This window comes from Hypomesus transpacificus, chromosome 2 (genome assembly GCF_021917145.1).
Source record: "Hypomesus transpacificus isolate Combined female chromosome 2, fHypTra1, whole genome shotgun sequence".
In the NCBI taxonomy this organism is placed as follows: Eukaryota; Metazoa; Chordata; class Actinopteri; order Osmeriformes; family Osmeridae; genus Hypomesus; species Hypomesus transpacificus.
Genome location: NC_061061.1, coordinates 2,949,157 through 2,976,321, shown reverse-complemented (window position 1 = coordinate 2,976,321; position 27,165 = coordinate 2,949,157). Strand labels below are relative to the sequence as shown.

The window sequence follows — 27,165 nt, the reverse complement described above, 5'->3', positions numbered from 1 at the left end:
GTTTTTCTATATATTTTGCCACAGGTTTAACCCTCCTGTCTGCAGAATATTAGGTGCAATCAAACACTATTGACTGGCCAAGGCAGGCGAGATAAGACCTCAACCGCAACATTTCTCTTCATTCAAACCCTTTACACAGACTGAGCCAGGATACCAGAGAAAGAGGAATTGTTCAAGCAGGTGAACTCCATGATTCGAAACATTACAAGGAACATCAACCCCACGGATACTTACTTTGTGTAGCTTGTAGAATGTATATAAAATATACATATACTATTCTGTCAAAGCCACCTCTTTCACTCTCCTTGTCTTCCCTGACTGGAGTCCTCCTGGATTTTTATTGCAGTTGCAAGGTGGCAGGTAGGTGGAACATCCTTGATTGCTGATGGAACACACCTGTGTCCCCTCTATACTGGGCCCATAGCGGGGACACTGTCTGCACAAGCACACACTGTCCATGATCTGAAAACACGGTTTTGCCCCCGTTAATCTCCCTCAAATCATTTATATTCTGTGAGTTGACAATGGTTAATCACTGTGTTGACGGTACATGGAACTAACCGTTTTTGATCTCCAGCAAACACTGCACCTCTCCTTCAACTGCACGAGTCAAAGCACTGCTCGATTACTGTTTGAGTCAACTGTCTGAGCCACTGTCTGAAGCAGATAAAGGGTTTATATAGGGGAAAAAACAACGTTAAGTACCAAGATTATTACATTTTTAACTGTATCAACAGGTTGAAACATCTGCTCTACAAATGTATTTCAATTTCATCCCACTGAATGATAATGATAAACCAGTACAGTGAAACTGATGTTTGATTTGGGCCCCAACCAACTTACGGTGTTGGTGTAAAGCCTCTGTTCTAGGTGGCACAGAGAGAGCTATTGGACCAATAATAATAGTTTGATAGTGTCCAAGATGCCATATCTCAACCAACATGATTGAGGGGTCAAATATTGATGCAGCCGGACATCATTTGGTGAGGAGGAGTTCACATTGGAACTGAAACATGGCCAGCAGGTCTTTTCCTAGGTAAGGCCCAGTCAGAATACAACTGTGTATATATGAGTGCTTCTCAATGGCTTAACACTTTGGAAACAGGGTGTGCCTTTTTACCATTTGGAATGTTTTCAAAGTCATTCGTAAGTCTGTTGGAGTCCAACATACTATGTAGAGCACCTCCTCTCTGGAACAAATTACCTGTCTCAATTAAGGAGGCTGATACTGTTTCGACATTTAAAATGAGGTTAAAAACATTCTTGTTTAGTCATTTCTTGAATTGTTAAAGGTAAGCATGTGTGTATTTACATTCTGTGTGTGTTTGCCTATGTGTGTATCACATGTAACTTTTAAATTGAAATTATAGCGTATATGTTCACATTGCCCCATCTAGATGTTACATCTTGATGTAACAAATAAAGTAAACCTATTACTGTATATTGTTACTGCCATAGTTTCCGTTGCAGTATATTGTTACTGTTATAGTTTCTGTTACAAGTTGGAGACAACGGGGGACGGGTTGTTTTCATCCTTATTCGTATTAGTATAACTACATCTAGTGTTGTTTTTTGTCAGCCTGTTTTAATTGTAGTTTTAGTCTAGTCTTTGTGTCAAGCTGTCATTTTAGTTTTTATTAGTTTGACTTGACTGACTTGTCTAGTAGTCCAGCGATCTTTCCATTGCTTCACAATCAAATCCGTTCCACTTTATCAGTAGGGAGAATACCCATAGCAATAGAATTCCAATCCGTGTTTTCTAGACAAACAGCATCACGCACGCAGATTCAACTCCCATACTCTTTGATCGACGCATGGCGCTTGCAGCTAGCACTTCAGAAATGACTGTCCCACAGACGAGATGGACATAAGGAGGTTTTTTTCGAGGAAGAGGAAAGTAAGTCAGTTTCCCAAGTTTTCCCTCCAGTGGCCAAAGCACCCTTATGAGACATTCTCTGACTATAATAGCATTAATTCAGTCACAAAGATCCTTCTGCAAACATTATGTTTGCTAGCTAGATAAGCAAGCTCTTTACCTACATCTACCGCTAGGCAATACCATACTTTATTTACCCATTAGAAGTGGAACAGCAGTTGTTTATTTCTTAAATTGGGTCTAAAATATGTTGTGGTTTTGGCCGTGTTCAGACCTCTGCTAGACTGTTTCAGCAGAAAGAGATGACAAGGATGTTTCTTCCAAGTAGCTACAAAAGAAATTGCTGGTGTGTTTTTTTTATTGCCAAAACAACTGTGAGCTAATCTGGAGTAAACCTTACTAACATGCTAGTTTTTCTAACGACTGAAAAGAAGAAAAAAACCTTTATTTCAGAATTGTCTTCCAAATTAAGCAGGGTTGCTCAACTTGTAATTGTGGCAATTTGCACAATGTCATTGCTACAAGTTAGTCTGTGAAGGAAAAGACTACAGGTTCGAACACACATTTGACCATTTCTGAACTGGCCAGTCATGGCTTAGGGAGATGCTAATTTTTTATGTAGCCTACATAATTATTAGCCTTCTAAACCTATACCTATTGTGAATTTGATATGCTGAACATGATTTACATCTAAGAAATCTTCATATGAACAATCTACATTAAGCTTATTTCAATTATAAATATGAAAGAATGCTCAATGCATCTCCATGTCTCCTGATATAGCCTATAGGTGGTTGAGATTGAGTGAGTCAGAGGCAGCATGCAGGGGCAGTGGAGACAGCTCTGTTGCTGAGGTGAGTGCTGAAAGGTGACAGGTAGTTGAAGATGTCCCATTGCTTATTGGGAAGTTTAATTTTCAAAATATATTTATGTCCAGCCCCTAAGTATATGTATAACAACTATGGTAAATAGTTGTGGTAAATGCACCAGAATGCGGGAAATTAATGGAGCTAGAAAGCTGACAAAAGTATCTGAATTTGAATATGAAAGATCTAAAATATTTGTGTGTCGAATTTCATAAAACTGAAATATTTTGCTGTTGAATAGGCTATATCATATCTGAATTATTTGTATGCCGATTTTAATAAAACTGAATTATTTTGATCCAAAAATACAAATTGCCAAAATTCAGATTGCAGGAATTCAGATTCTTGAAATTCAGATTCTTGAAATTCAGATTGCTGAAATTCAGATTGCGGAATTTCAGATTTTGTCTGAACTAGGCCAAAGGTGAAACAGCTTGCTTTCCAGGGAAAAGTAGACGATTTCAGAACGACCAAATTTTACCTCCGAACAAAAGCTAAGTTGCTCGTTGGAGGAGGAGTATGGAGCAAGTGCTTATGAAACTTGTAAAAGCTTGTGTCTTCTCCTTTGCCAAAATCGGCAGTTACCAAGTGAGTCGAGACAGAGTCGGAGGGCGACGGAGACCGATGGAAGACGCGGATCAACTGGCAAAGCTATAGCCTATATATTTATGTTCCGTTGTTCTCTTTTCTGTGTTGGAGTTCTTTTAAGAGCTTGATGGCATCAACATCCAGCTTGATATAAAATCATGAACTTTAATTGTGTCTCTTAATTATAATACCCACACAGAAAACCCAGGTTGAATCAAGTCACGCTAGCTAGCTACTGTATTGCTAATAACCAATTTTGGATGGTCAAGCATATTTTTCATTGTCTCCTTATTCCTATCAAAGTCAATGTTCAGCCTATAGGCTATCTTCATTTGCTAAGAGACATTTCATTCCGGTTATGGATAGTGAAATATTTGCTTTCTGAGAGATCGGACATTGCCTAGTATTTAACAGCATATAAGGAGTTATCTATCAGAATATATCTGTAGTGCGGCCGGGTGTGATTTGATTCATCGTCCACACATCGTCTGGAGTCAGTTTCGATCAAATGCCAACGATCTCCATACCACATCTTGCCGACGTATCTTCTACACATGGGGCCAACGTCGGCAAGACGTATGTGTGCTAACCCAGATACGTATGTGTGATCTGGGTCTTCCTCCAACTAGCAACTCAGTTTGTTCTGAGGTAAAGTTCGGTCGTTCTGAAATCGTCTACTTTTTCCTGTGAAAGCAAGCTGTTTCACCTTTGGCCTAGTTCAGGCAAAATCTGAATTTCCGCAGTCTGAATTTGAATTTCCGCAATCTGAATTTCAGCAATCTGAATTTCAAGAATCTGAATTCCAGCAATCTGAATTTTAGAAATGTGTTTTTTTGGGATCAAAATAATTCAGTTTTATGAAATTTGGCATACAAATAATTCAGATGTGATATATTCAACAGCAAAATATTTCAGTTTTATGAAATTCGACACACAAATATGTTTGTTTTTTTGGATCAAAATAATTCAGTTTTATGAAATTTGGCATACAAATAATTCAGATATGATATATTCAACAACAAAATATTTCAGTTTTATGAAATTCGACACACAAATATTTCAGATCTTTCATATTCAAATTCAGATACTTTTGTCAGCTTTCTAGCTCCATAGAAATTGCATCTACATCTTTTTTTTTTAATTCTGGAGGAGAAACCCCCAGACCCCCCTGGCAAAATGTGTCCCCCCCCCTCTCAAAATGCTGCTGACGCCCATGAATAGCTGTGTCGTCATTAGAACCCGTGCAATTGCTCTTGAGAAAATGTGCTCTGCTACACAGCCGGCAGTTCTCGAATCGATCTCACGATACTTTGATGGCTACGTCACAGTGACCTAGCCTCGGCGCGGTCTCAAGTCGGACAAAAAGTATAACCAGAATTCACTGATTCAAGTCAGCCGCCTGTGTGACGGTATGTTACGGACGTGGCCACGCTCCGTCACTAAAAGGCGTCGTTCGCCACTCGCTGGGCTCGAACGCACAACCTCTGACTTGCCAAGCGCGACCACTACCAGCTACGCTAAAGAAAAGCTAGCTATTCGTTGACGCGGGTAGCCCATTACATACCTGAGGAGTGAGTTCCACAGGTTCACACCCGTTACACCTGCAGCCGGCTGCAGCGCTGCATGAAGTCAGTCCATGTCGAACGCACCTATTATTGGCTTCCTCTGACGTCATCTTCAAAATGAGCGATATCGAGGAGTCAGCTGAGTTTTACTATCCAGACGATAATGAAGACATCAACAGCGATAAAGAAATTGTTAACTTTCTAAAAGAGTCGTTACTCGTGTTGCCTGAGCGGTTGTCCAGCTCAGGAGCTTGGCGGCTGCTATTTGGTTTGGTCTGTATGCTGTGTGCTGCTTTGCGAAATTGTGTAGTTGAAATTCAAAGCTTGGAACTGTTATAATTTGGGTTAATACCTTTTTGCTTTTGTTCTCAAGGGGAAAGCTACGTGCTTTAAGCAAGAGGCCCCGGGGCTTACACCACCCGCAGGATAATCTTTTGTATATAAACACTAGGTAAGACCTGGGCCACCCAACCCTTGTACTTTGGGTAGAGTGTGGCGCCAGAACTACAGTGCTAGTTCGGGAAATACTGTGATAAGGTTGGATAAAAACTGTTTAATTTTCCCTGCGCATTTCCTGTTTCATAAATTGTTGAACGGTAGTTGGCCTCCGCCTCCCTAGTTTTGCACCACAACTCCACATTTCTCTCATACGGTCCCAGGGTTCTTGTTCGTAGTGGGGTGGCAATCTCTCCTTCAGGAGGTGTGCGTAGCAACTATGGAAAGCCATATATGTCAAAACCTGAAATGTAGCGTTCATGTTAAGAGACACATTTGGCAGTCTTAAAGCCTAGTTTAAGCTTCAATGTCAAATGCGTCAGCGTAGGGTCACATCTGCCAAACAAGCACACTGTATTAGCTATATCAGGGAAGATGCAAAAAATATTGTTTTGTTAACTAAACCCAGAATCATGGCTTTGACCAAACCAATGACTGTAAAAGAATGGATGATGCGTCTCTGCTTCCGCCCACTGTACAAAAATGAAGCCAAAATATCCTGGATACGGGTGCTGCCACCTTGCGCTGGTGACATCATTTGGAGCCTGCGCAGTAGATCGGGTGGTGGAGCCACGCAATCGGGGCTGGACTGTCCTAAATACTAAATCACAATAGGTGCGTTCGACATGGACTGACTTCATGCAGCGCTGCAGCTTGAAACTTTTACATTTAATCATTTAGCAGACGCTCTTATCCAGAGCGACTTACAGTAAGTACAGGGACATTCTCCCTGAGGCAAGTAGGGTGAAGTGCCTTGCCCAAGGACACAACGTCATCTGGCACAGCCGGAATCGAACCAACAACCTTCTGATTAATAGCCCGACTCCCTAACCGCTCAGCCACCTGACCCCCACACAATTGTGTGGATTGTGAATTCTGGTTAGACTTTTTGTCCGACTTGAGACGGCGCCGAGGCTAGGTCACTTTGACGTAGCCATCAAAGTACCGTGAGATCGATTCGAGAACTGCCGGCTGTGTAGCAGAGCGCATTTTCTCAAGAGCAATTGCACGGGTTCTAATGACGACACAGCTATTCATGATTGGCCAGACTCACACACGACGACTGACGCAAGTTTTGTCATTATTTTGACACCTTCAATTTCGCCAATTCTCAAATCCGGACCAAACTGTTTAATTAAATAAAAAATGTGTTGAAGAAAGGGTTTTAGTCCGCCTTTTCACTAGCCTAACCGAAAGACTAAGTTTAATTATAAATGAAGTAAAGTAAGCAAACAGCGCTTGATCGGCCATGACTGACGTCAACGCAGCAAACCATGAGAAGCTGGAATGTCCGACTTCACAGAGCCGTTTTCAACTCCTCCCCGACTGCAAGCGGCTACTCTTGCCGGTCGTTTCATACAGCCACAGTCCATGTCGAACGCACCTAATGTGATAGCTACGCCCACATGATACACAAAGTACCACAAAGTAGGCGTATGTACAGCCCAACGCAGACACCGTCAAAAAGGGGGAGGATACGTTGGTCCCAGCATCAGAAAAAGGGGAGGGTATTTTGTCTCCAACCAATAGCATTGGAAGCGTAGATGGTCCAAACGTCTTAAAGGACTCAGTATACTTCATGCTTATATGGAATGCCATATGTGCCAAAACCCGAAATTCAACGTCCGTGTACAGACACATTTTGTCGTGTACAGGCAACAGAATTTGACGTCTGTACACGTTTCAAATTAAAACCAGATAACGATCATTGAGAGAAAACATTTCCCCACTCAACCTATCTTTTTGAATTAAGGTTAAGAAGGCTAGGTTAATATAAATAAGCAGTGACATGGCAGGTGATCAGCTAATTTCATGATAGGTAGGCCTAGACGTTCTTCACCTACTTGTACATTCCTCTAAGGTTATGAACTTCAAAATGTATGCCTTGTTGGGAAGTGGTGGTGGAAAACTTTGTACATTTTAAAAAGTGAACAATTTATGAGGAACACAAGGTGGCAGCAAGATCCTCACTCCACACTGACTGAACTGTGGGGGTGTTCAACACTACCTCTCACAAGAATACACACCTTTTTGTACTTTTTATAGTACACCAAAATACTCAGATTAAATACTATAGACATTTCATTCAATGAAGGCCAACTGATTTGTAAGTATTAATGTAATGTGACAAAGTAATGTGACAGGTATAACTGAGTGTTCAAACACACGTGTGCTGATTGTGTTTGTGGCAGAAATCTCTCTGGTTCTTCATGGGAGGGATTAGAATCAAAGAGTTATGCCAGTCATTTATAGTAAAACATCTGTGTAACAAGGAAGTCTGAGCAAACACGAAAATTACATTCGGGTAAGAAGATTCTGTTCACTATTCATCAAGGCTTGGGCTTTATATAAGGTAAGGCTTGAATACACTGTTTGGGAACATGCCTTGGCTAAGACTGGCTAAGACAAACAAATCTTCTCATATAAATACCTTAATACATTTATACATATAGATATACTGTATATATCTATATATATGCACTGTATGTACTCTATGTGAATATATTTTATATCTTTCATGTATTTATTCTTGTGTAAAAAGGATTGTTTTTAACTATCAACTTAACAAAAAACTTCGGCAAACGTTCCAATTTCGCCTCGCTTTACCCATATGAATGTTGTAAATCAGTGAGGAAATGTGATTGCTGTTTAATACATTTACAATTTAATTATTAATCACATAGACTTAATAATACAAGCATTTTTATTATCTGTTATTCCTATTGTATATTATTTATCTCTCAGTATTTTCCATGTTCTTAGATCAGATGGAAAAGTTCCTATATCATTCATACACGGTCAACATGACTCATAGCGGTGACATTTGGGGTGTCAATCTCATGTAAAACAATGTGTTGCTGTCCTGATCCATACCAAATCATATACTTTAATATAGAATTACTTTAAGTGAGTGATAACGTTAACATGTCATGTACACAGGGGTCTACAAACAAATAGGTACTGTGAAATGAATCATTAATTGATTAACTGAATATTTTTCCGAATCATATACAGACAATGGTCTACCACATACTGCTGCTGTTTCTCACCCTTTGCTTTTGTGGTATGTATTTTATACAAAAATGTATTAGTGGGTGCGTGTGTGTGTGTGTGTGCAAAGTGCAAAGGGGGAACAGGAAAGTTAGACCACAAAAAGTTAACGGAAACTGAACTGCTTTTTGGATGGGTGTTGCATGGACGCCTCTCACTAAGCCTTCACAATAACACTTTTATATTGCACCTTTCTTTTCTTCAGAGGTAACTGTGGCTGGTGAAGGTAGGTCTACATACAATAATACCATAGCAACAACACTGAGAACTAAGAATCAATCAGTCCTTGAATAAGTAGGATGTACAGGCAGGAATGTCAGTCTCATGCCCTGTGTTTAAGCCTGAAAACCTTATACCAACATTTTCTAATCTTCTGATTTACTTACATCCTGCTCACCCCTGCCCACGTCAGCTCTCTCATCTCTCTCTCTCATCTCGCATTGCTCTCTTTTTTTCTAGAAACGAATGTGTCCTGCTACAGGATTGAGCCTAGCACCATGGCTGGCATCATCATCGCAGATGTGATCTTGACCCTAGCCATTGTCTTGGTCACCTACCATTGTGCCAGCCGGAGAAGGGAAGGGAAAGCTGAAGGTGCAGGTTGAAGCTTGTTTAGTTACTAGTTCCCTCCCAGTAAAGATATGACTTCCCCTTTCCCTAGGTTGGGTCATGTTGTTGTCATGTTGTTCTATATTATATTCAATATTAACGTTTGTCACATTTGCTGAAATAAACTTCACACCCTGATAGCAACCAATAAATCCAAATAAAATCAATCTGATATCTGTGGACGTTGCAGGACTGTAATCAACACAACCAATTATTAAGGGAGAAACGGCATTAATGATTGAACGGCACTCGTACCAAATGCAGTGATTGGTCGGGCTATTTGCCTGTCTATCGGCCTGTCTGTCGGCTGTAGTCAGGCAGCGGGTTCATGTGTTTTGGGGGAGTGGAATAATTTGGTTTGAATATTCACACTCTAGCTAAAATTGCTAGGTTTGTACAACACCCTCAAAAAACATTGCCTATCCTGCCTTTAACACAGGTTTAAATAAACAGTGTCTCTCGAACTCAGCATAATCTAATTTTCTCTGTTTCTCTGTTTTCTCTCTCTTTCTCTTGCTTTTTTTATTCCTATCTTTTTCCTTTCAGCTGACAAGATCTACATGAATGTCAGGGCAAACTGCAAAACATGACGTTTCCCTGAGAATCCGACATACCATAAGGTTTCACATCTCCATGATACTGGATGATGAGTTAAATGCGCAACAATTGTACAATTTTTATTTATATGTGAAAGCATGTATTTCTTTCAGGCAGCTCTCAACCAGTATTGAACTTTTTGGATTGTAAATATATTCTGTATTTGCACTATGCATAGGCATGATCAGGTGTCCGATTCCGTCCCAGATACTTCCCATTGATAACGTTTGCTAAGTTCGACCTACAATATGTTATCAATAAGGGTTGTGGGATTTTATAAAACATTGTACCTGTAAAACCGTTTTTATTTGTTATATGTTTTTGGGTGTGTGTGTGGGGGGGGGGGGGGGCGGCGGTGAGACCATGTTTCATAAATTAAGATTTTTGTGCAAATGTACTCTCACTGTAATACGATAATTCAATCAATCAACATTTATTCATATAGCACATTTAAAAACATGACACATTGACCAAAGTGCAGTACATCCCCAGATCGCAACAAGCAAACAATCACAGATGCACAGAACACAGAGCCCATCTGAAGCATCACATTGGGATCTCCATGCATCAAAGGACACTCACAAGCAAAACAGAATAGATGCGTCAACAGCATAGATTTTAAAAAATCAATTGAGTCAGATGCTCCAATTTGTAGTGGGAGGCTATTCCAGAGGGTAGGTGCTGCCACAACCAAAGTACAATCTCTTCAGGTTCTTAATCTGGGTTTAGGGACATTTAAAAGGAGACTCTGTGCCAATCTTAAGGATCTAGCAGCTTGATATCTCTGCAACAGACTTGAAATATACAGTGGAGTAAGACCATATAAACCTTTAAACACCACTAGGAAGACTTTGTATTGTAGGCCTACTCTGAAATTGACAGGAAGCCAGTGCAAAGAAGCCTGCACTGGAGGGACGCAAATAAACTAAACTTGTAATAGTTCATCGTTTTATTTATTTCAACTTACATCAAAGCAAATAAAAATACATGAATAACTAAAAACATTGTGTAAAATGTTCCCTTTTTTTATGTAAATTCACGGAAATCGACAACTCCAGTTAAACAGTGGAAACTCGCCATCAGAAAATGACACCTTGTCATTTACCAACTGTCATTCACTGCCACCTGCTGGTGAAACATTCTTCCAGTTTAACAGGAGAAAAAATATGTTTGTAAACGTAGTCTGTACACTGGTGGTCAGTTCTACCACACACACACACACACACACACGCAGAGTTACATTATCTCAACATTTTTCAAACAAGTCATTAGCAGTGTATGTTGGCCTAGATAGTTATCTGTCCTGGCGGTTTAGACTGACCCATTTTTCTTTCTTTCCTCTCTCTAATCTGATCTATCCTCTCACACTCTGAGGCCTTAAGCTCAGCCTCTTTGTTACTTCTAAGAAATCCTTTGTCTTGGCCAATGACATGGAAATAGCCAGTCAAACTGTGAGTAACTCGGTAATGTGGCGTTATATGTTCTATTACAGTAGAACAAGCTGGAGGTGAAAGCTGATGTATAGATACTCTCTTTTTCTAATACTGAAAAAGGAAGCAGGCCCTTCTGATACCAGCACTCTGCTAGTTAAAGTGTTGCTTCCTTCATCATGTTTCTTCAAATAGTGTCTATGTAGTAAATAGTGTCAAAAATGTAACTTATGATGCAATGTTTAGACAATTGATTGTTGGACAACCAGCTCCATCCCCTCTACCACATCATGAATTAATATTTTTTCAGCTGTGGCTTCCACAGACAGTTAGATCACTTATTGACGGTCTTTCTCTTTGATCAGCTTTTAGACTCTCTGATGCCCTTCCGGATAAAGGGTGTTTGTTTTGTTTTACTCTCAATGTCCTTTCATTTCACATGAGGTTGTGCTTCCATCAGGTAGGGCCAGTGCAGTTCTGAAGAGACAGCTGAAACACTTCTGCGAACCACAGGACTCATTTGAAAGGGTCTGAGAGGAAATGTTTTGGTGTAGGTGTCAAGGTAACCTTTTGACAGAAACTGGTAACCGCTAGTTGGCATAATAATGATTGTTTTGGTGAAAGTTCGAAAGAAGGATATAGAAAAGTCCTGTCTGTATGTCTGTATGTGTATATTTATTAGATTCACTTTGGTGGATGTAGCAATGCAACAATTTCCTTACCGCACCCTAAACCAGGCTTTGTAGATGGTCTGACCCCTCTATCTAGGATGGTCAATGTAGAAAAATGGTTCAACAACATAGCTGTTTAACTGGTCTCCAGGTGAACGTGGAGACACAGAAAGAGAAAAATGCTTGTGAAAGCCAGTCCACTGATACCACTCCCTGGCTTCCTCATCATTTCTCTTCCTACTCACTCACACACACACACATACACACACAGGGTGATGTAGGTGACACCCTGCTGACTCGGCCTACAGTGTGTGGACTTCCTGTCTTCTCTCAGACTCTCCGGGCACACATCACTGGGAGCACCAGATATTCTGTCACAGATTCCAGCTATCTATCCGCCTCGTTCTCTGCCTAGCAACAACCATCTGAAGATGGCCAAGGGCCTTTGTATTGTCGTTCCTCTGAATGGGATGTTTGGTGAGTGTGTCGAGTAATTTACGACGACTGTATTCTGTGTGCAGTTTAGGTATTATTCGTTGTGTCGTTCAGAAGTTGTTCTGTAGTAGTGTGTAAAACTAAAATCTGCAACACCTACCATGTAACTACATGGCGAAATCTATTTTGACTACATGGCGAAATCTATTTTGACAACATTGTTGATAGATAGAAACTTCTTTGCAGTTACACTTCCTTACAGTATAGTGAAGTTAATACACATGTGAAACTTGGTATGGGGGAAATTGGGTTTAAAGGCTTGTAAAGTGAATGTTAACATGTTGTCTCGTTTTGGTAACTCAACCTTCAACTACCATTTCTGGCCCATAGCTAGCCTAGTGGAAGGGGGGGGGGTTCTTTTAAGTGGACCATTAGCTGTTTTTTTCTCATTTTGGGTCTTCTGACCTTCTAGAGTACTTTTCTAGTAACCTACACCACTGATATGTTATACCAGTGAGTTACATAGCATTTCCTATGTACCCATAATGTTTTATCTCTATGTAGTACTTTATTACATAAGGTACTTCAGGTACGTTATGTCACCCTCAATGTAAAGTGTTTTACCTTTGGGAATAATTGAAATCAATGTCATTGTTTCTAAAATGCCTCTGATGATGCTATGAGAACATGTCCATAATAATGTGAAGATGTCCTCACGATGCCTTTACTGCTCAGATGAAGCATGTCTTTTCATGAGGGTGGGTGTTGATCTGAGCGATGCAGTTACAGGAAACCGTGTCCGGCCTCACTAGAAACGGCACATTCTGGGTGATGTGTGGTCCGTCCGGCCACGGTTAACACACAGCACTTCCTGAACACTTTGCTTCATGTTTCTTGTTGATTTTACCTTCTGACTTCTGACTTCCAGGCCCTACAGAAGAAGGGCAAGGTAAGAACATTCTGTCACATGCTAGGTATCATTAAGCATGATATGCCCATTGATACCTTGTGTGTTCCACATCTTATCTCGTATTCTTGGTATCTTTGGCTCTGTTTTGAACGAATGTTTTTGTCTGTGCAGAATGTGGACACTGCTACCAGCTGGACTTGAGGGCATTGGTAGGCATCATCATCTGTGACATCATCCTCACCCTCTTCCTCGCTGCTTCGGTGTTCTGTTTCACAGTGTGCAAGAGGAAGAGGAGCAGAGCCAGCCATCAGGAGGGTGAGTTTGTGTCTGGGTGTGTGTTTGCAAGTGTGTGTGTGTGTGTGTGTGTGTGTGTGTGTGAGATTGTGTGATTGTGTGTGTGTGTGTTATTCTAACCAAATACCCGTTTGCTCCTTCTCTCCCTAGTAATGGCAAAGACCTCCAGTTCTGTGAGGAAGACAGCTGAGATCACTGAATCTCCTTACCAGGTAAACACAGACACATGTATACACAAACACGATCACATACACACACACAAATACACACAAATGAATGTGACTCTGTATTTGACTGTTGTAGGAGTTACATGGAGTCCAATTAAATGTATACGAAGATCTTCAAACATTCAGGAAATGAGATATCTTAAGAGTGACACTCTCGGACATTGTTTATGGCTGGAATATGAGAATAACAAGGTTACAATGATCTGACTGTACTATTAGTATGCTTTTTTCTGATGTAGAGCTAAGATATATGTGTCTACCTTACATACTGCATCTATTTGTCTGTAAAAAGTACAGGATCATATTTAACTTAAGGTTTACATTAAAGTGTTGTTATTTGGGATATTGGAAATTCTTGCATGATTGTTTATATTGGAACTGTTAGTATCTGCATTGTTATGTTTCTGTACTGTTTATATACTTATATTATTCACATTCTTATGTAATTGTACTGAATATGTATTTTCTACATTTGCTTTCATTTTACAATATTGTTAAATTATGGTCATATTGTTTCCCCTGTGGGCTTTCATACTGACAGAAAAACAGTATCCCTTCTAAGCATTAATTTTAGAGAAGAAAAGAGAAGAAGAAAATAAAAAATCCCACAAGATATTCTGGTAGGTTGTTTCCCATGAGTCAAATGTTGTAGGCACTGACTCACCAGTGTTGTACTTAATCACATTTTGAACATTAAAGAACTCGTTCATGATTGAATATAATGATTGTTTGAACATTCTTTGGATGTGACTGTTTCAAAATGTAACAAACATGAATTTCTGCTAATTACAATAAATGTACCATATTAAACTATTGTATTTTAAATATCTTTATTAAAAACAATGATGAGGGTGGAGTTGCCAATCCACCCAACCCAGAATAAAACAGAAAGGCATCAGATATTTTTACTGCCACGGGAGCTTGCTCTGCCTGAACATACAGATGTGTCTGTTATTGGCGGCTCTCCAAGGCAGTCTGCAGCCCCACGGTCTGTGGAGACGAAGGTAAAAACGCCCCCTGCTGGTGGGAAGTGAGACTGCTTGCACAAAGGAGTCCACCGTGGTCCACCACAAGACTACTGGCCGGGTCTTCTGACAATCTGATCAAGCGCTAAAGCACAGCAAACAGAGTTCCCAGTGAGACATTACAATGCATCATTCTAAAAACAGAAACCAGTATCATGACATGCAATGGCCTCTTGGAGGTCTGGAGAGAGCTGGGTTCTACAGGTAAACCAGGGTGTGTCTCCTGCGATGGTATGCCCAGATCCTGAACTTACCTGCTGGGATCCTCTCAGCACTGATCAACTCCAAGGTTTCTGTGGAAGGATTGAACACAGTTGTTATGACTGTTTTTGTTTGTTTGGGTGAGTATAATTCAGTGGTAGAACATTTGACAGAAGTTCAACACGTCACAGGTCCCCTGTACGTTGCTTTGGATCAAAGCATCTGCTAAATGAAATCACACAAGATCAAGTTTCCCCTGTCGGCACCTGTCTTCCGTGCAGAAGACAGACCTACCATCAAGATCATCTCTGCTGTATCCTTCTTGAAGAATTCTACCATGGGCCATCTCCAGACTGTCCAGGTCCTGGGGCTCTCTGGCTGGTTTCACCATAGCATTCACCCCAAGTCTGCGACTGTCCCCAGGCACGGCCTCCCTCTCTGGGCCCTCATGGCCCTGCCGATCTTTGCCCTCCCCACTGGCATTCACGGCAACATGGAGCCCTTTGACTGCAGCACTCGGGTCTGTGGATACACAGCTGGTATCCTGGCAGTCTGCCACCTTTGACCCCTCGCTGTTTAGACCCACGGGCTCGCGGTTGGTGACGCTTCTCCCTGCGGGGACGGCCTTCCGGGTGTCCCTGCGTTCGGCGCTGCCGGGGTCCACCTTGTCTGGTTTCAACACATGGGCTGACTTGTTGGAAATGCCCACGTCACTAAGGACATCGTCCTCTCTGCTGCTCATGTCCTGCTTCACAGTGTCTTTAGACAGAGGCAGGGAGAGAAAAAGAGAGGGAGGGAGAGAGATGGATGGAGAGAGAAAAAGAGAGTGAGTGAGAGGGAGTGAAAAAGAGAGAAAAAAAGAGAGAGAGATAGCAAGACAGAAAGGGGGAGACTTTCTTTACATCCTTAGTCTATATGGACAAGTACAAGGTGCCTCATGACTTGCCAGTGCCCCCCACCTTACCTCTCATCATTGCAGAGTGTTTGACAGAAGCTACATCTTTGTCTGTAGCTGTTGTCTCCTCACTGTCATTGACTACCACAAAAACACAAAGGTGTGGGCTAAAATATTAGTGGCACATAACTGACTGATATGCAATAACACTGAGATGTAGGTGCCTACCTGCCGAAGTAGTTGCTTGCGCCATCCTCCATGTTTCTGATTCGAATAATTGAGTCATTAGTTATGACTCACCCATTGAATTAAACACACTGAATTCAATTGTTGGGCATTATTATAGAAATGTATGAGCACAATATACAATTAGTAACATGTCAAGTGTCTTCAATTGTCGTCCTCTTTTATATGGAGGGAGGGGAGGGAGTTGAAGAGTGTGAACATGTGAAAGAGAAGAGAGAAATCGAGCCAAAAGAAGTGTGAAAGAAAGTCTGTCTGTCTGTCTGGTAGTCACACAAATGAAATCATTCTACATTCGACACACCTTTCTCTACTGAGTTCTTCCCGTGTAGCCCTGCATCTATTCAACATTGAGAAACAAATTCAGAAAAACATTTGCGAACATTTTGATCCCGTAACCTTGAATTATGGCAAAGCCAAACTCGATACCCACCTGTAAAGTCATGGGAGTTACCACTCTCTCTGGATCTTGCCTCTGAATCTACAGTCTCTGCAAAGAAGACACATTTTTTTCACATTGTTTAATTGGGTGCTCAATATCCTTGTGTATTGGTTTAAAATGAGTTTGAAACTTGTCTGATGACCCAGCATTCGGGGCTGGTTTTACTTTTGACATTTCTGTAAAGAAAGTAGTTGGGGATGACAAATATAACTCATAACAGAAAGCCTGTAGGTATAGGTTGATATGTGCACTAAACCTTCTGCCTACCTCCTGAGGGCTTCTCCTGCTCTTCAGTGGTTGTGGTACCACCTGACACACAAAGAGGTTTGGCTTAATATGGAACACAAAACTGATTTTTCATCTCGTAATTGTATTATCCTCACTGACCTGGTGTTGTGCCCGGGTGGTCAAGGGTATTTCCATGCTCTGAAAAAGGTGGTTGGAATGCATGAGAGATGAGTGTAATGCAATGAGAGGGTTTTAAATAGGTTACACTTCAGCAATGGAATCCCGCATGTTTAGATGTATCTTGTCCCTTATTCAACCCAGCGAGGAGAGAGGAAACGTCAGGTCTGAGGAACAAACCGTTAAGATCTTCAGGGACTGGGTTTTCCTGTCCTGTAGTTGCATCTGTAAAGATGAAGATAAAAGAAAAGGGGGTGGATATGCAACATTTCGTATTATCTGGATCCTCTTTGTACACAAGTCAAATAGTCTTACAAGAGAAGAATATGGTGGCTTTGACACAAGTAAACTGTCTTACTACTGAAACAAAATATTGACTTATTGTAATGATTAAAACCTACACACATTAAAGGCACATTAAAACCTATCCAAAAGGTTAACATTGAAACATGCCATCCCATGTTTGAAAGAGGTAGTACCTTGAACTGGTGTTGTGAAGGAAACAGTCAGATGTACCAGAATGGACAGGCACAAGAGGCTGGAAGAAACAACTGATTACTCACAAAAGTCTTCATATTTAGTAATACATCTCATAAGTGCGTTATAAGTTAATTTGTATAATTGTTGTAATATTGTTATTATAACATCCAAGGGGAAAGCAAACAAAATGAAATGTGCTGTGAATTCACATGCGCAATGAGGAAAAGAAAATGTAAAGGTCATACTCACAGCTTCATTGTAGGATGACGTTGCAACAGACGTCCACTATGGTGTCCAGGTAGTGAGCATCAAAGGTTTTATAATACTACTTGAGCTCTGATTGGCTGTTTTATTGCAGTACTGAGCTCTCATAGGCTGGCGACTACAGAGACAAAAGCTTCACAGATGACACAGCATCCAAAGCAGGGCCAATAATTGGTTTGACTCAAATGGAGGAGTGGGTTTCAAAACCCGTTCATCTGTCCATCCCAACTTAGAGGGATATCATGTCACAGGAAATGACTACTGTTGTTATTGTGCCGGGTTATTTGTGAAGGAAACCGTGCATGACTGTGGGAATAGGGGAGATGAATAACCTACATTCATGGCTTAAAACAGCTGTTTTGTCTGTTGACAATTGGATGGTTATCTGCTGTGTTGAAAACAGAGATATCTTTGTCGTAACTGGTCGAGACATTTAAAAATGCAAACATTCTTTGTCTCTGAGTTAATTATGGGCGTTTGGAGCCTATGGTCGGTGATGCAGACAGAACCATGCCTCTGGGTTTCATTAGAACAGCAAAGAGAACATAGAGGCCATTGACAGAACAACAGCTTTGCATTGTCCCAATGTATTCTGCCTGTGAGTGTTTGGAAATATTTGTTTACAGGCAACCGTCTGAGACTATGGACCACATGAGCTTTGAATACATTTACATTTACATTTGGTCATTTAGCAGACGCTCTTATCCAGAGCGACTTACAATAAGTACAGGGACATTCCCCCCGAGGCAAGTAGGATGAAGTGCCTTGCCCAAGGACACAACTTCCTTTGGCACGGTGGGGAATACAGTTAAATTCAATTTGATTTACTTGTTAGACGCATCTTGTAGTTTGAGCTTATTTTACACTTTGGGGTTTTCTCAATAGTAATAATTTCGGACAATAGTATCCCACTGGTAGCCACCTGGGCTAACTGCCATGGCTAGTTAAGTAAGGTGTTTCAAAAAGTAATCAAAAGTAATCTGGCACATTAGTATCATCGTTGTTAAATGCAGTTTTCTCAATTGAATTCCAAAGCCTGTACATTCCTGTTGGTGGTAGCAAAGAGTTCGTGGGGGAACAGTGGGTCTTTGATATCCTAAGAAGAAGAAGAAGAACGAAGCGCGCCCCCTGCAGGAATGGAACTTCATACCACTGCTAAGCCCCTGATTTCATGCACCGCCATATTGACAACCTAACAACGTTGAGAGGTAATATAATTTTGACTATTCACGTGAAATGTACATGATCTGAAACTGCACTGTTGTGATCGAATTGAATATAGGAAAAATGCTTGAATCGTGAAATAAATCTGTGTAACAACTCAATCATTAACGTAGTATTTAACTAGCAAATGTTTTTCAAGGCGTTGTCAGTTGTCTCGCAAGCCAGCTAGCTAACCTATATGCGAGCGAGATAGGTTAGCTTTTCACTGAGTCCAGGCCATTACAATCACTTTTCTATGGTGTTTGAAATAAATATTCGAGGCTACCTTTCTCTTTCGCTATGCTTAGCTTGTTCAAATGTATATTTTTTGACGCCGACAAAAATATCTGCTTTTGTAGTACACCTTCGTGGTCACGTTTAAGTTTACTCGCTCACCGGCTTTGGTGCGGTGTTAGCTAGCACGCTATGGCTATCTGATAGCAAAGGCAGCTGCCTGATTTGCTTGCGTACCGGACCAGGCCATTTTTCGTGCGTGCTAGCGACTTATTACCGTCGCGAGTAACCAGTTAGTAGCAAGCTTAAGTTCCAAGAATAATGTAGCTTGGAAGCTAACAGTCATTAGGTATCTACTTAAGAGGTTTGACCATTGGCCAACTGGCCTCGCAATCTTATCAGCCTAACGTTTGTTACACACCACAAGTTACACGGTCATAGCCTTCACGATGCATATCCAATAATGTGGCTATTGCAACACGTAGAAGCGATAAAGATCTAAAAAAAATATCATAGACTGTTTGCTGCTAGTGTGAAGTGTTGATCCATGTTCTCGAATTACTATTTTCAACAGGCTTTTTATCGTGGTGTTGATTCTAGTGATGACTCTACTGAGCCCAGTGCCCCCGGATTAGACTGGTTGGATGTCCTCCTCAACATTCAGGTTTGTTAAATTACTCCTTCAATATCATCCCCTTTTATAATGATTTGCCCACTATGTGACTGCTATATTGTAAAACATTGAGGCTAACGAGTAATATTAAGGTCACTCCTGAAAATAGAGGATGGACAGATCTGAATTTTAAATATCTCACCTTAATTTAGTTGACAAAACACATGTTATTTATTCCGGCCATTACCTGCAAGTGTTTCTGATGTGGAAATACAAGACACTCAAAGAATCAAATATGCTTTTGAGACTAAATCCCAGCTCAATGTCCATAGAGTGTACTGTATTTCTCCTACAAGGTCTTTTGAAGTTCTTTTTTCTGTTTTATGTCTTCTAGTTTCTCAACCATAAAGGCATCTCATCCGTTCTTGTTATACCCCACCTGTCATCAGCAGCTTGGAGCAAAACTCCAAGGTATAGTGATTCTGCCACTGCTGTGCTGAGGGAAAAATGACTAGTCGAGAATCACTGCTGGCAGTAATGAATGAATAATATATATTGATATGAGTACAGAGCAAAGATTTGATTAAAATGTAACATTTGGGAATTAAGCCTGGTAAATGTATATGGCACAACTATTTTAATATGAGTCAATATTTCAGCAGAACCCCTAGTGGATGTTAACAGAGCCGTAAGCATCTAGTAGTGACTGCATGCTTCTAGGCTCTCTTTTAGATGTGAATGTTTCTTTTGTGATCCTCCCCAGGTGATCCAGAAAAGATCCTTTTGTAGACTATGTCAGGCCCGGTTCCAAGCCGCTCTCGAGTTTACCCTGATGTAAACACACAGAGGCCCCGGGAGTACTGGGACTATGAGTCCCACGTGGTTGAATGGGGGTATGTGACAATGGCAGTTAGTTGTTTTCTTTCATTTTAATATGACTTGCACATGTTCTTTTCTTAAAAAAAAAAAAAAAAAAAAAAAAGACTGGGTGATCTTACTTATCTCTTCTGTTGATTTATCAGGAATCAAGATGACTACCAACTGGTGCGAAAACTGGGCAGAGGCAAATACAGTGAAGTGTTTGAAGCCATCAACATAACCAACAATGAGAAGGTTGTCGTCAAAATACTTAAGGTATGGATGTAGAAATACTATTTAGTTTGTCCCATTGAAGGAGAATCTTACTTAGTGCTGAGGCATCATCGTTCGTGGCTTCTATAACATACCAGTGTATTTGACACTTGAACGTCGTGTTTGTTTAGCCTGTTAAAAAGAAGAAAATCAAGAGAGAAATCAAGATTCTGGAAAACCTGAGGGGTGGTCCCAACATCATCTCCCTTTTAGACATTGTCAAGGATCCTGTGGTAAGTCGCTTCTCCGATCCCTCCATTTGTAGCTACCGTTATGAATGATTGAAGGCATCTCCTCTCTCATGCTCTTTCCTCCATTTTCAGTCGCGCACTCCCGCACTGGTTTTCGAACACGTAAACAACACAGACTTCAAGGTGAGTATATGGTGTAAAAGTGTATTCACTTTTTACCCCCCCTTTAAACATGATTATGTTATACCATGTCCACCGCCCAGCCATTAAGTGTTAACATTTGATTCTCATCTCTTTGTTTATCCAGCAATTGTATCAAACCTTATCAGACTTTGACATCCGGTTCTACATGTATGAAATCCTGAAGGTAAGAACCTCATGCTGGTGGTTAATGACTCACGTTATTAGAACACTGCCAACTTTCAGTCGTTTAAATTCTTTGTCAACAACGCTGCACCGTGACGACGGTAAACAGGCCAAACTGCCGTGCAGCAATAAATAGCGTGATTGATGTTCACTGGACTTTTACTTCACCGCAGTGCTAGCATTTCCTCAATTTTCTTCACCTGTCCTTCATCCCAAAAATGTTTACCCCTCATAGGCCCTGGATTACTGCCACAGTATGGGGATCATGCATAGAGATGTCAAGCCACACAATGTAATGATAGACCACGAACACAGAAAGGTACAGCACTTCCCCTCTCGCAAATTTCACGCTATAGCCCGTACTTAAATCCCGTCCAAAGCAGCTGCAGGGGGAGAAAACGCCACCAACACGCACTGCTCTGTCTTCTCTCCCGTAGCTTCGTCTGATCGACTGGGGCTTGGCTGAGTTCTATCACCCAAACCAGGAGTACAACGTGAGAGTAGCCTCCAGGTACTTCAAAGGCCCTGAGCTGCTGGTAGACTACCAGGTGAGCTCCCCTCTCCCGTTGCGTTTTAATGCCGATTCATCCACCTCAAATCGCTTGGTGGAATGTAGTCTCAACGGGCGTTTCTTAATGTGTGTCTTGGGGCAGATGTATGACTACAGCCTGGACATGTGGAGCTTGGGGTGTATGTTGGCCAGCATGATCTTCAGGAAGGAACCCTTCTTCCATGGCCACGATAACTACGACCAGGTAGGAGCTGCGTTTGTGACCCGTTCAATGTGAAACACGCTGTACTCAGTCGCCCAGATAAAAGACCATTTTTTATGTTGCTCCCCTTCTCAGTTTTAGTTTTGGTCCTCCCTGTAACCGTATTTGAAACGTGTTCACAGCTTGTGCGGATTGCTAAAGTTCTTGGGACAGAGGATCTGTATGATTACATTGACAAGTACAACATCGAACTAGACCCTCGTTTCAATGACATTCTGGGCAGGTAGGAATCCTTTGGAAATGGTTCAAATGGCACACAATGAAAGAGCCCTTGAAATCTAACCAGTATGCAAAGCTACAATGAACCTTCCTTGTTTTAACGTCTGGTTACAGACACTCCCGCAAGAGGTGGGAGAGGTTTGTGCACAGTGAGAACCAGCACCTGGTGAGCACTGAGGCCTTGGACTTCCTGGACAAGCTTCTGCGTTACGACCACCAAGCCCGCCTCACTGCCAGAGAGGCCATGGATCACGCATACTTCTGTAAGTCAGACCCTTCCACCTCTTTCTCTCTGTCTGTCTGTCTCTCCCTCTCTGTCTCTCTCTCTCTGTCTGTCTCTCTCTCTATGTCTCTACATCTCTGTCTCTACATATACATCAGACAGAATAAAGAAAAAAAAAAAAAGAGAGATCCTGAGGTAAATCAAATATTATTTGTGTAGCCCTTTTTAAAAGCATCGTCACAGAGGGCTTTCCCACACGCACTTAAACCAACCACAACCCTCAAGAAAGACCAGGACAAACTTGTAGAGGAAAAAAGAAAGTGGTAGAAACCTTTTGAAAGAGTGCCTCTTGTCTCTTGGCAGACCCCATCGTCAAGGATCAGGGAAGAGGGACCACTCCTGGAGGAATGGCTGCCACCTCCACACCGGTCAGCTCCTCAAGTATGATGGCAGGTAAAGTCCCCCAACGCAGCACGGCCGGCGTCTAAACTCCCACTCGGCAATGGCGGCGTTCCGAATGAACACACGGGGGGTTTTGACGATGATCCTTCTTTTCTTTTTTTGTCCCTTTTTGTTCAGGCATCACCTCGATGTCTTCCGCACAGCCAATGGCGAACATAGCTGGATCCCCCGTCATCTCTGCCCCCAACACTTTGGCTACACAAGTCCCAGCCTCCACTGGGGCCCAGCCCTGAAGCGACCTCCTCATGGCACCCTCCTCGCCTGTGTTTGTGTGCGCCCATATCCAGCCTAGCTAGTTCTCAGTGAAGGCCAGGCCCATGGGTCTCCTTTTTATTATGTTGAGAATAACACAAAAAAAAAAAAGAATGGAATTGCTTTTCATGTTCAGTTATATTTTGGGATCTGAACTTGACAGAAATGTATAGTCACACCTGTCAGGATTATTAGAATCAATATGGTTGTGTTATTTCACAATGCCAGTGTCTAGAAATTCTAATACAATGTAGACATGAAGAAGAGAATGGATAATAAAATTTATTTTGTATGTCCCAAATAATCAGTCTTGCTTGAACCAGTTTGTTGGGGGATCCTGCTGTTGTATTTCACTGTGAACCTTTACACAACTTCGAATAAGAAGACCAGATTCTGATGTAGTTCTTGGAAGGTTGCACACACACTACCACTTATGTGCAGGAGTTATTGGTGTTTGAAGTTGTTAGAAACTATCATTCTTGGATTGGACTTTTGTAGATATTCTACAGTTACTGTCAGGTTGCATGCACCCAATGCTGATTATAACAGGGTCAATAGTTTGCCAATTTTGTGTTACTTTCACTTCAGTATGTGTGTGTTCGTGTTTGTTTTTTATGAAGTCTCTTACACATGGTTTTGATTACATATACAATTTTGTAACTTTTTGTTTTTATGTTGGGAGGAGTCTTATCACTTGCAAAACAACTTCAGAAATAAATGATTTAAACAGGTATTATCCGTTTAGTAGTGCATGTTGTCTTTTTGTTATCCCTTCCTTGCATGTCTGTGTTTTCAGTCACCAGATTTACGTTTTTCAAAGGGGATTTTAATCGATAACAAAGGCAAAAAATAATATTGCATGTGTATACTTTTTCATGTTAATGTCTACTTTCCTTTAATATCTCAACACGACAATGCTAGTATTGTATCAAAGCATCTGGATATGAATCAATGAATATGGAACAGGACCATGACTGAACGCACAAAATGTTCTAGAAGGGGCCAAAAATGATCCAATAACTGGTGCAAGGGTGTCTCCGGAAATAACCTGTGCCGTCTTTACAAAGGGCACGCATTCCATTGGTACACCCAATCTTTTCAACTCTTTTGAACAGCTGTTGAGGGAACTGGGTAATCATATTTGGATGACGCAGGAATAAATGCCGGCCTCAACTGGAGCATAAAACGAGTGATCACAGATCGTGAACAGATTCGCGTTTCCTTTTTTCACTCTTGAGTTCGTTACTCAAGATTATCAACATGGGGAAATTGGTCATCATATCGCTTGTTATAGCAGCCTTAGCGATTTTTTTGGGAGAAAGAATGATCAATCTGAGGTTTGTATTGGTCCTATTTCCTTAGCAAATTGGTTACCATGCCAACCGTTAGATACTTAAATTAAACTTGTTTGTGATTTCATGCACTGAGTTTGTGTCACTTGAGTTACACGCTAGGTTTTTTACGTCTACGTCATTTGTTGACTGCAAAGACTAGTCAGAGCACGTCTTCTTGCAAGCAGTGTGCAATACTTTCGTGCACATTGCATATAGCATTGCTATGGAGTTTTGCCGTTTTAACGCATGGGTATTATCAATCTTTAATCGTGTTGCAGAAAAAGATGTCTCGCTTCCAGAGATCTAATCCAAAAACACCTCCCAAATTGTCGTCCAATCAAAAGCCTTGGTAAGAAATGCACAAAGCCACAGACTATGCGGTTAATGGGTGGAATGAGATCAAAATAACTGAAAGCTTCTTTTGCAATTGAAATATAAAATCGTGACTGCACTGTGGGACAAGAACGCAAATAATGTATAAATAGAACACCTTAAGTCTACCCATACACCTCTTGTGAACTGTAATTCAGCAATGACTGTTCTAATAGAGTATGGATCAGAGGACATCACAATACTTCCAAATGGACTTGCCATCATTAGCACTGTGAGTTTCAGAGTTTTAGTCTTTTTGGATCATTTTGGTTGTACCGTAGATGTTAGTATTTGTATTACTTCCCAGTAAGTCTAGCTAAATATCGAACTTTTATTGAATTACCAGGGACTGAAGTATCCTGGAATGCCATCTTACTCAGATGGCCCAGGGAAGATATACAGTCTTGATCTGCAGGACTCTCGGATCAAACCAGTGGAGCTGCGTATGGACAGAAGCTTCGATTTCGACTCCTTCAACCCACATGGAATCAGCACGTTACTCTACGATGGTAGAAAACAAAATGTGATTGGAGCGTATTCTTGTTTAGAATATCTGTTTAATCCAGACAATTGTGTAAACCCAATTTCTCATTCACTTTTCAGATGACACGGTATACATATTTGTTGTCAACCACCCGCAGTCTAAAAGCCAAGTGGAGATCTTCCGGTTTGTTGAAGAGGAGAATTCCATTGTGCATGTGAAAACCATCAAGCATGACCTTCTCCACAGGTAGAAAGGTACCACCACCACCCCACACACACACACATTTCACAGGTATTGACTAACCAGTTTGACCACAAAATTACAACATTTACATGAAATCTATCGATTGTTCTTTCAGCGTAAATGACATTATTGCTGTGGGAGTGGAGAGCTTCTATGCCACCAATGACCGCTATTTTACGGATTCCATTTGGAGACAGCTGGAGCCTTTGCTTGACCAGCCCTGGTGTAATGTGGTTTACTACAGTCCTGACCAGGTCACTGTGGTGGCAGATGGATATTACTCAGCCAATGGCATCAACATTTCACCAGACAAAAAGTAGGTCCACTGTATTTCTCGAGCTTGGCTCTGTGGAATATAATACAATTAAGGTTTGTGATGTTGTTAATGTGAAACACTTTTTTTTTTTGCAGACACATTTATGTTGTAGATCTAATGGACCACAATGTGCATGTTTTGGAAAAACTGGAAAGCAATGCTTTGGTCCCTGTGAAGGTAAATGTAGGAAAAACAGGAACTGTGTAGTCATTGCATTAGTCAGATGGCTGAGCGGTGAGGGTGTCGGTCTAGTAATCAGAAGGTGGCCGGATTCCCCGCCAAGTCAAATTATGTTGTGTCCTTGGGCAAGGACCCTACCTGCACCCTACTTGCCTCGGGGGGAATGTCCCTGTACTTACTGTAAGTCGCTCTGGATAAGAGCGTTTGCTAAATGTAAATGCATGATGAAGTGAACAGTCGGAAATCAGCTTTAGAATCGCATCTCTGGACACCATGTAAAGACTTGTCATCATTTTATGCCACTAGACTGTAGCTGTTGGCTCCCTATGCGACAATGTGGAGGTTGACCCAGAAACTGGTGATCTGTGGTTGGGTTGCCACCCCAACGCTTGGAGGTTCTTTCTGAACACAACAGAAAACCCTCCTGGATCAGAGGTTGGTGCACAGACCCGTCACCTACAACTGCAGCATGTTTTTAACATCACATTACCTTAATGTTACATTTAAAAATGTTGCACAGGTGATAAGAATCCAGAACATTCACTCGGAGAAGCCAATAGTGACCCAGGTTTACGCTGACGATGGACATGTGATCATGGGATCCTCCGTAGCAGCCCCCTATGGAGGGAAGCTTCTCATCGGGACGGTCTACCACAAAGCACTCTGCTGTGACCTGGATTAGCCCGTAGAAGTAGCCAGAAGACTCAACAGAGAAGAAATGCATCTAACAGGACTATGTTTAGAACAACAACTGAAATGCCTCCTTTTTATTACACTGCCCTTCTCTCAAAGCCTTCTTAGGGGAAATACCTGGTACTGATACAATGTCTGACCCCACAGTACACTAAGTGCCTCATGCACATTGATAACAAAAATTTTGAACGTAGTTTTTTTTTTAATTGGTTATTGGAAGGCTTCTGGAACTTGAATGTGAAACAAATTTCTGCTCAATGTGAAACTGATAATAGATAATAAATTAATAAATCCTTGCCGTGTTACC

The 27,165-nt window shown here is 41.3% G+C and overlaps 5 protein-coding genes across 6 annotated transcripts; 4 read left to right on the top strand and 1 right to left on the bottom strand.

Annotated features, from left to right (window-relative positions):
* Positions 1-7,516: 7,516 nt before the first annotated feature.
* hcst (hematopoietic cell signal transducer) lies at positions 7,517-10,649 on the top strand. Its single transcript, XM_047032723.1, has 5 exons — positions 7,517-7,743; positions 8,406-8,454; positions 8,647-8,667; positions 8,901-9,035; positions 9,597-10,649. Exons 2-5 carry the CDS (start codon positions 8,409-8,411, stop codon positions 9,638-9,640), a joined length of 246 nt encoding a protein of 81 aa, XP_046888679.1. The 5' UTR covers positions 7,517-7,743; positions 8,406-8,408; the 3' UTR covers positions 9,641-10,649.
* Positions 10,650-12,002: 1,353 nt separating this feature from the next.
* Positions 12,003-14,059, top strand: LOC124477679 (transmembrane immune signaling adaptor TYROBP). Its single transcript, XM_047035635.1, has 5 exons — positions 12,003-12,225; positions 13,112-13,132; positions 13,265-13,408; positions 13,538-13,599; positions 13,691-14,059. Exons 1-5 carry the CDS (start codon positions 12,180-12,182, stop codon positions 13,745-13,747), a joined length of 330 nt encoding a protein of 109 aa, XP_046891591.1. The 5' UTR covers positions 12,003-12,179; the 3' UTR covers positions 13,748-14,059.
* A 368-nt stretch (positions 14,060-14,427) lies between these two features.
* LOC124477666 lies at positions 14,428-17,763 on the bottom strand. Of its 2 annotated transcripts, XM_047035613.1 has the most exons (12): positions 17,555-17,763; positions 17,305-17,363; positions 17,006-17,050; positions 16,808-16,846; positions 16,688-16,729; positions 16,412-16,468; positions 16,283-16,318; positions 15,964-15,999; positions 15,805-15,876; positions 15,135-15,599; positions 14,894-14,932; positions 14,428-14,724 (listed from the first exon to the last, which is right to left on the bottom strand). In XM_047035613.1, exons 1-12 carry the CDS (start codon positions 17,560-17,562, stop codon positions 14,690-14,692), a joined length of 933 nt encoding a protein of 310 aa, XP_046891569.1. In that variant the 5' UTR covers positions 17,563-17,763; the 3' UTR covers positions 14,428-14,689. The 2 variants fall into 2 exon arrangements, with proteins under 2 accessions (XP_046891569.1, XP_046891578.1); XM_047035622.1 differs by lacking the exon at positions 16,283-16,318.
* A 908-nt stretch (positions 17,764-18,671) lies between these two features.
* On the top strand, positions 18,672-23,540 carry LOC124473024 (casein kinase II subunit alpha-like). The gene is made up of 15 exons (XM_047028246.1): positions 18,672-18,777; positions 19,581-19,670; positions 20,014-20,090; positions 20,383-20,512; positions 20,642-20,753; positions 20,882-20,983; positions 21,074-21,124; positions 21,249-21,308; positions 21,543-21,626; positions 21,745-21,855; positions 21,961-22,062; positions 22,203-22,303; positions 22,414-22,562; positions 22,886-22,975; positions 23,102-23,540. The coding sequence occupies exons 4-15, from the start codon at positions 20,412-20,414 to the stop codon at positions 23,215-23,217; spliced, it is 1,179 nt and encodes a 392-aa protein (XP_046884202.1). The 5' UTR covers positions 18,672-18,777; positions 19,581-19,670; positions 20,014-20,090; positions 20,383-20,411; the 3' UTR covers positions 23,218-23,540.
* A 692-nt stretch (positions 23,541-24,232) lies between these two features.
* On the top strand, positions 24,233-27,154 carry LOC124473042 (serum paraoxonase/arylesterase 2-like). Its single transcript, XM_047028281.1, has 9 exons — positions 24,233-24,573; positions 24,849-24,919; positions 25,119-25,174; positions 25,289-25,451; positions 25,546-25,672; positions 25,785-25,985; positions 26,081-26,162; positions 26,472-26,600; positions 26,686-27,154. Exons 1-9 carry the CDS (start codon positions 24,497-24,499, stop codon positions 26,845-26,847), a joined length of 1,068 nt encoding a protein of 355 aa, XP_046884237.1. The 5' UTR covers positions 24,233-24,496; the 3' UTR covers positions 26,848-27,154.
* Positions 27,155-27,165: the final 11 nt, after the last annotated feature.

Excerpts from the sequence above, each read along its gene's own strand:
- LOC124477666 (XM_047035613.1), bottom strand. Across the intron at positions 15,600-15,804 it reads ACACTCTGCAATGATGAGAG|ACACTGTGAAGCAGGACATG; the intron begins GTAAGGTGGGGG and ends CTCTGTCTAAAG. Across the intron at positions 14,933-15,134 it reads CAGCAGAGATGATCTTGATG|AAACCTTGGAGTTGATCAGT; the intron begins GTAGGTCTGTCT and ends ATCCTTCCACAG.
- hcst (XM_047032723.1), top strand. The coding sequence starts at position 8,409 with ATGGTCTACCACATACTGCTGCTGTTTCTCACCCTTTGCTTTTGTG. Across the intron at positions 8,455-8,646 it reads TCTCACCCTTTGCTTTTGTG|AGGTAACTGTGGCTGGTGAA; the intron begins GTATGTATTTTA and ends TCTTTTCTTCAG. Across the intron at positions 8,668-8,900 it reads GGTAACTGTGGCTGGTGAAG|AAACGAATGTGTCCTGCTAC; the intron begins GTAGGTCTACAT and ends CTTTTTTTCTAG.
- LOC124477679 (XM_047035635.1), top strand. The coding sequence starts at position 12,180 with ATGGCCAAGGGCCTTTGTATTGTCGTTCCTCTGAATGGGATGTTTG. Across the intron at positions 12,226-13,111 it reads TCCTCTGAATGGGATGTTTG|GCCCTACAGAAGAAGGGCAA; the intron begins GTGAGTGTGTCG and ends TCTGACTTCCAG. Across the intron at positions 13,133-13,264 it reads CCCTACAGAAGAAGGGCAAG|AATGTGGACACTGCTACCAG; the intron begins GTAAGAACATTC and ends TTGTCTGTGCAG.
- LOC124473024 (XM_047028246.1), top strand. The coding sequence starts at position 20,412 with ATGTCAGGCCCGGTTCCAAGCCGCTCTCGAGTTTACCCTGATGTAAAC. Across the intron at positions 20,513-20,641 it reads TCCCACGTGGTTGAATGGGG|GAATCAAGATGACTACCAAC; the intron begins GTATGTGACAAT and ends TTGATTTATCAG. Across the intron at positions 20,754-20,881 it reads TTGTCGTCAAAATACTTAAG|CCTGTTAAAAAGAAGAAAAT; the intron begins GTATGGATGTAG and ends GTGTTTGTTTAG.
- LOC124473042 (XM_047028281.1), top strand. The coding sequence starts at position 24,497 with ATGGGGAAATTGGTCATCATATCGCTTGTTATAGCAGCCTTAGCGATT. Across the intron at positions 25,175-25,288 it reads GACTTGCCATCATTAGCACT|GGACTGAAGTATCCTGGAAT; the intron begins GTGAGTTTCAGA and ends TTGAATTACCAG. Across the intron at positions 26,601-26,685 it reads AAAACCCTCCTGGATCAGAG|GTGATAAGAATCCAGAACAT; the intron begins GTTGGTGCACAG and ends AATGTTGCACAG.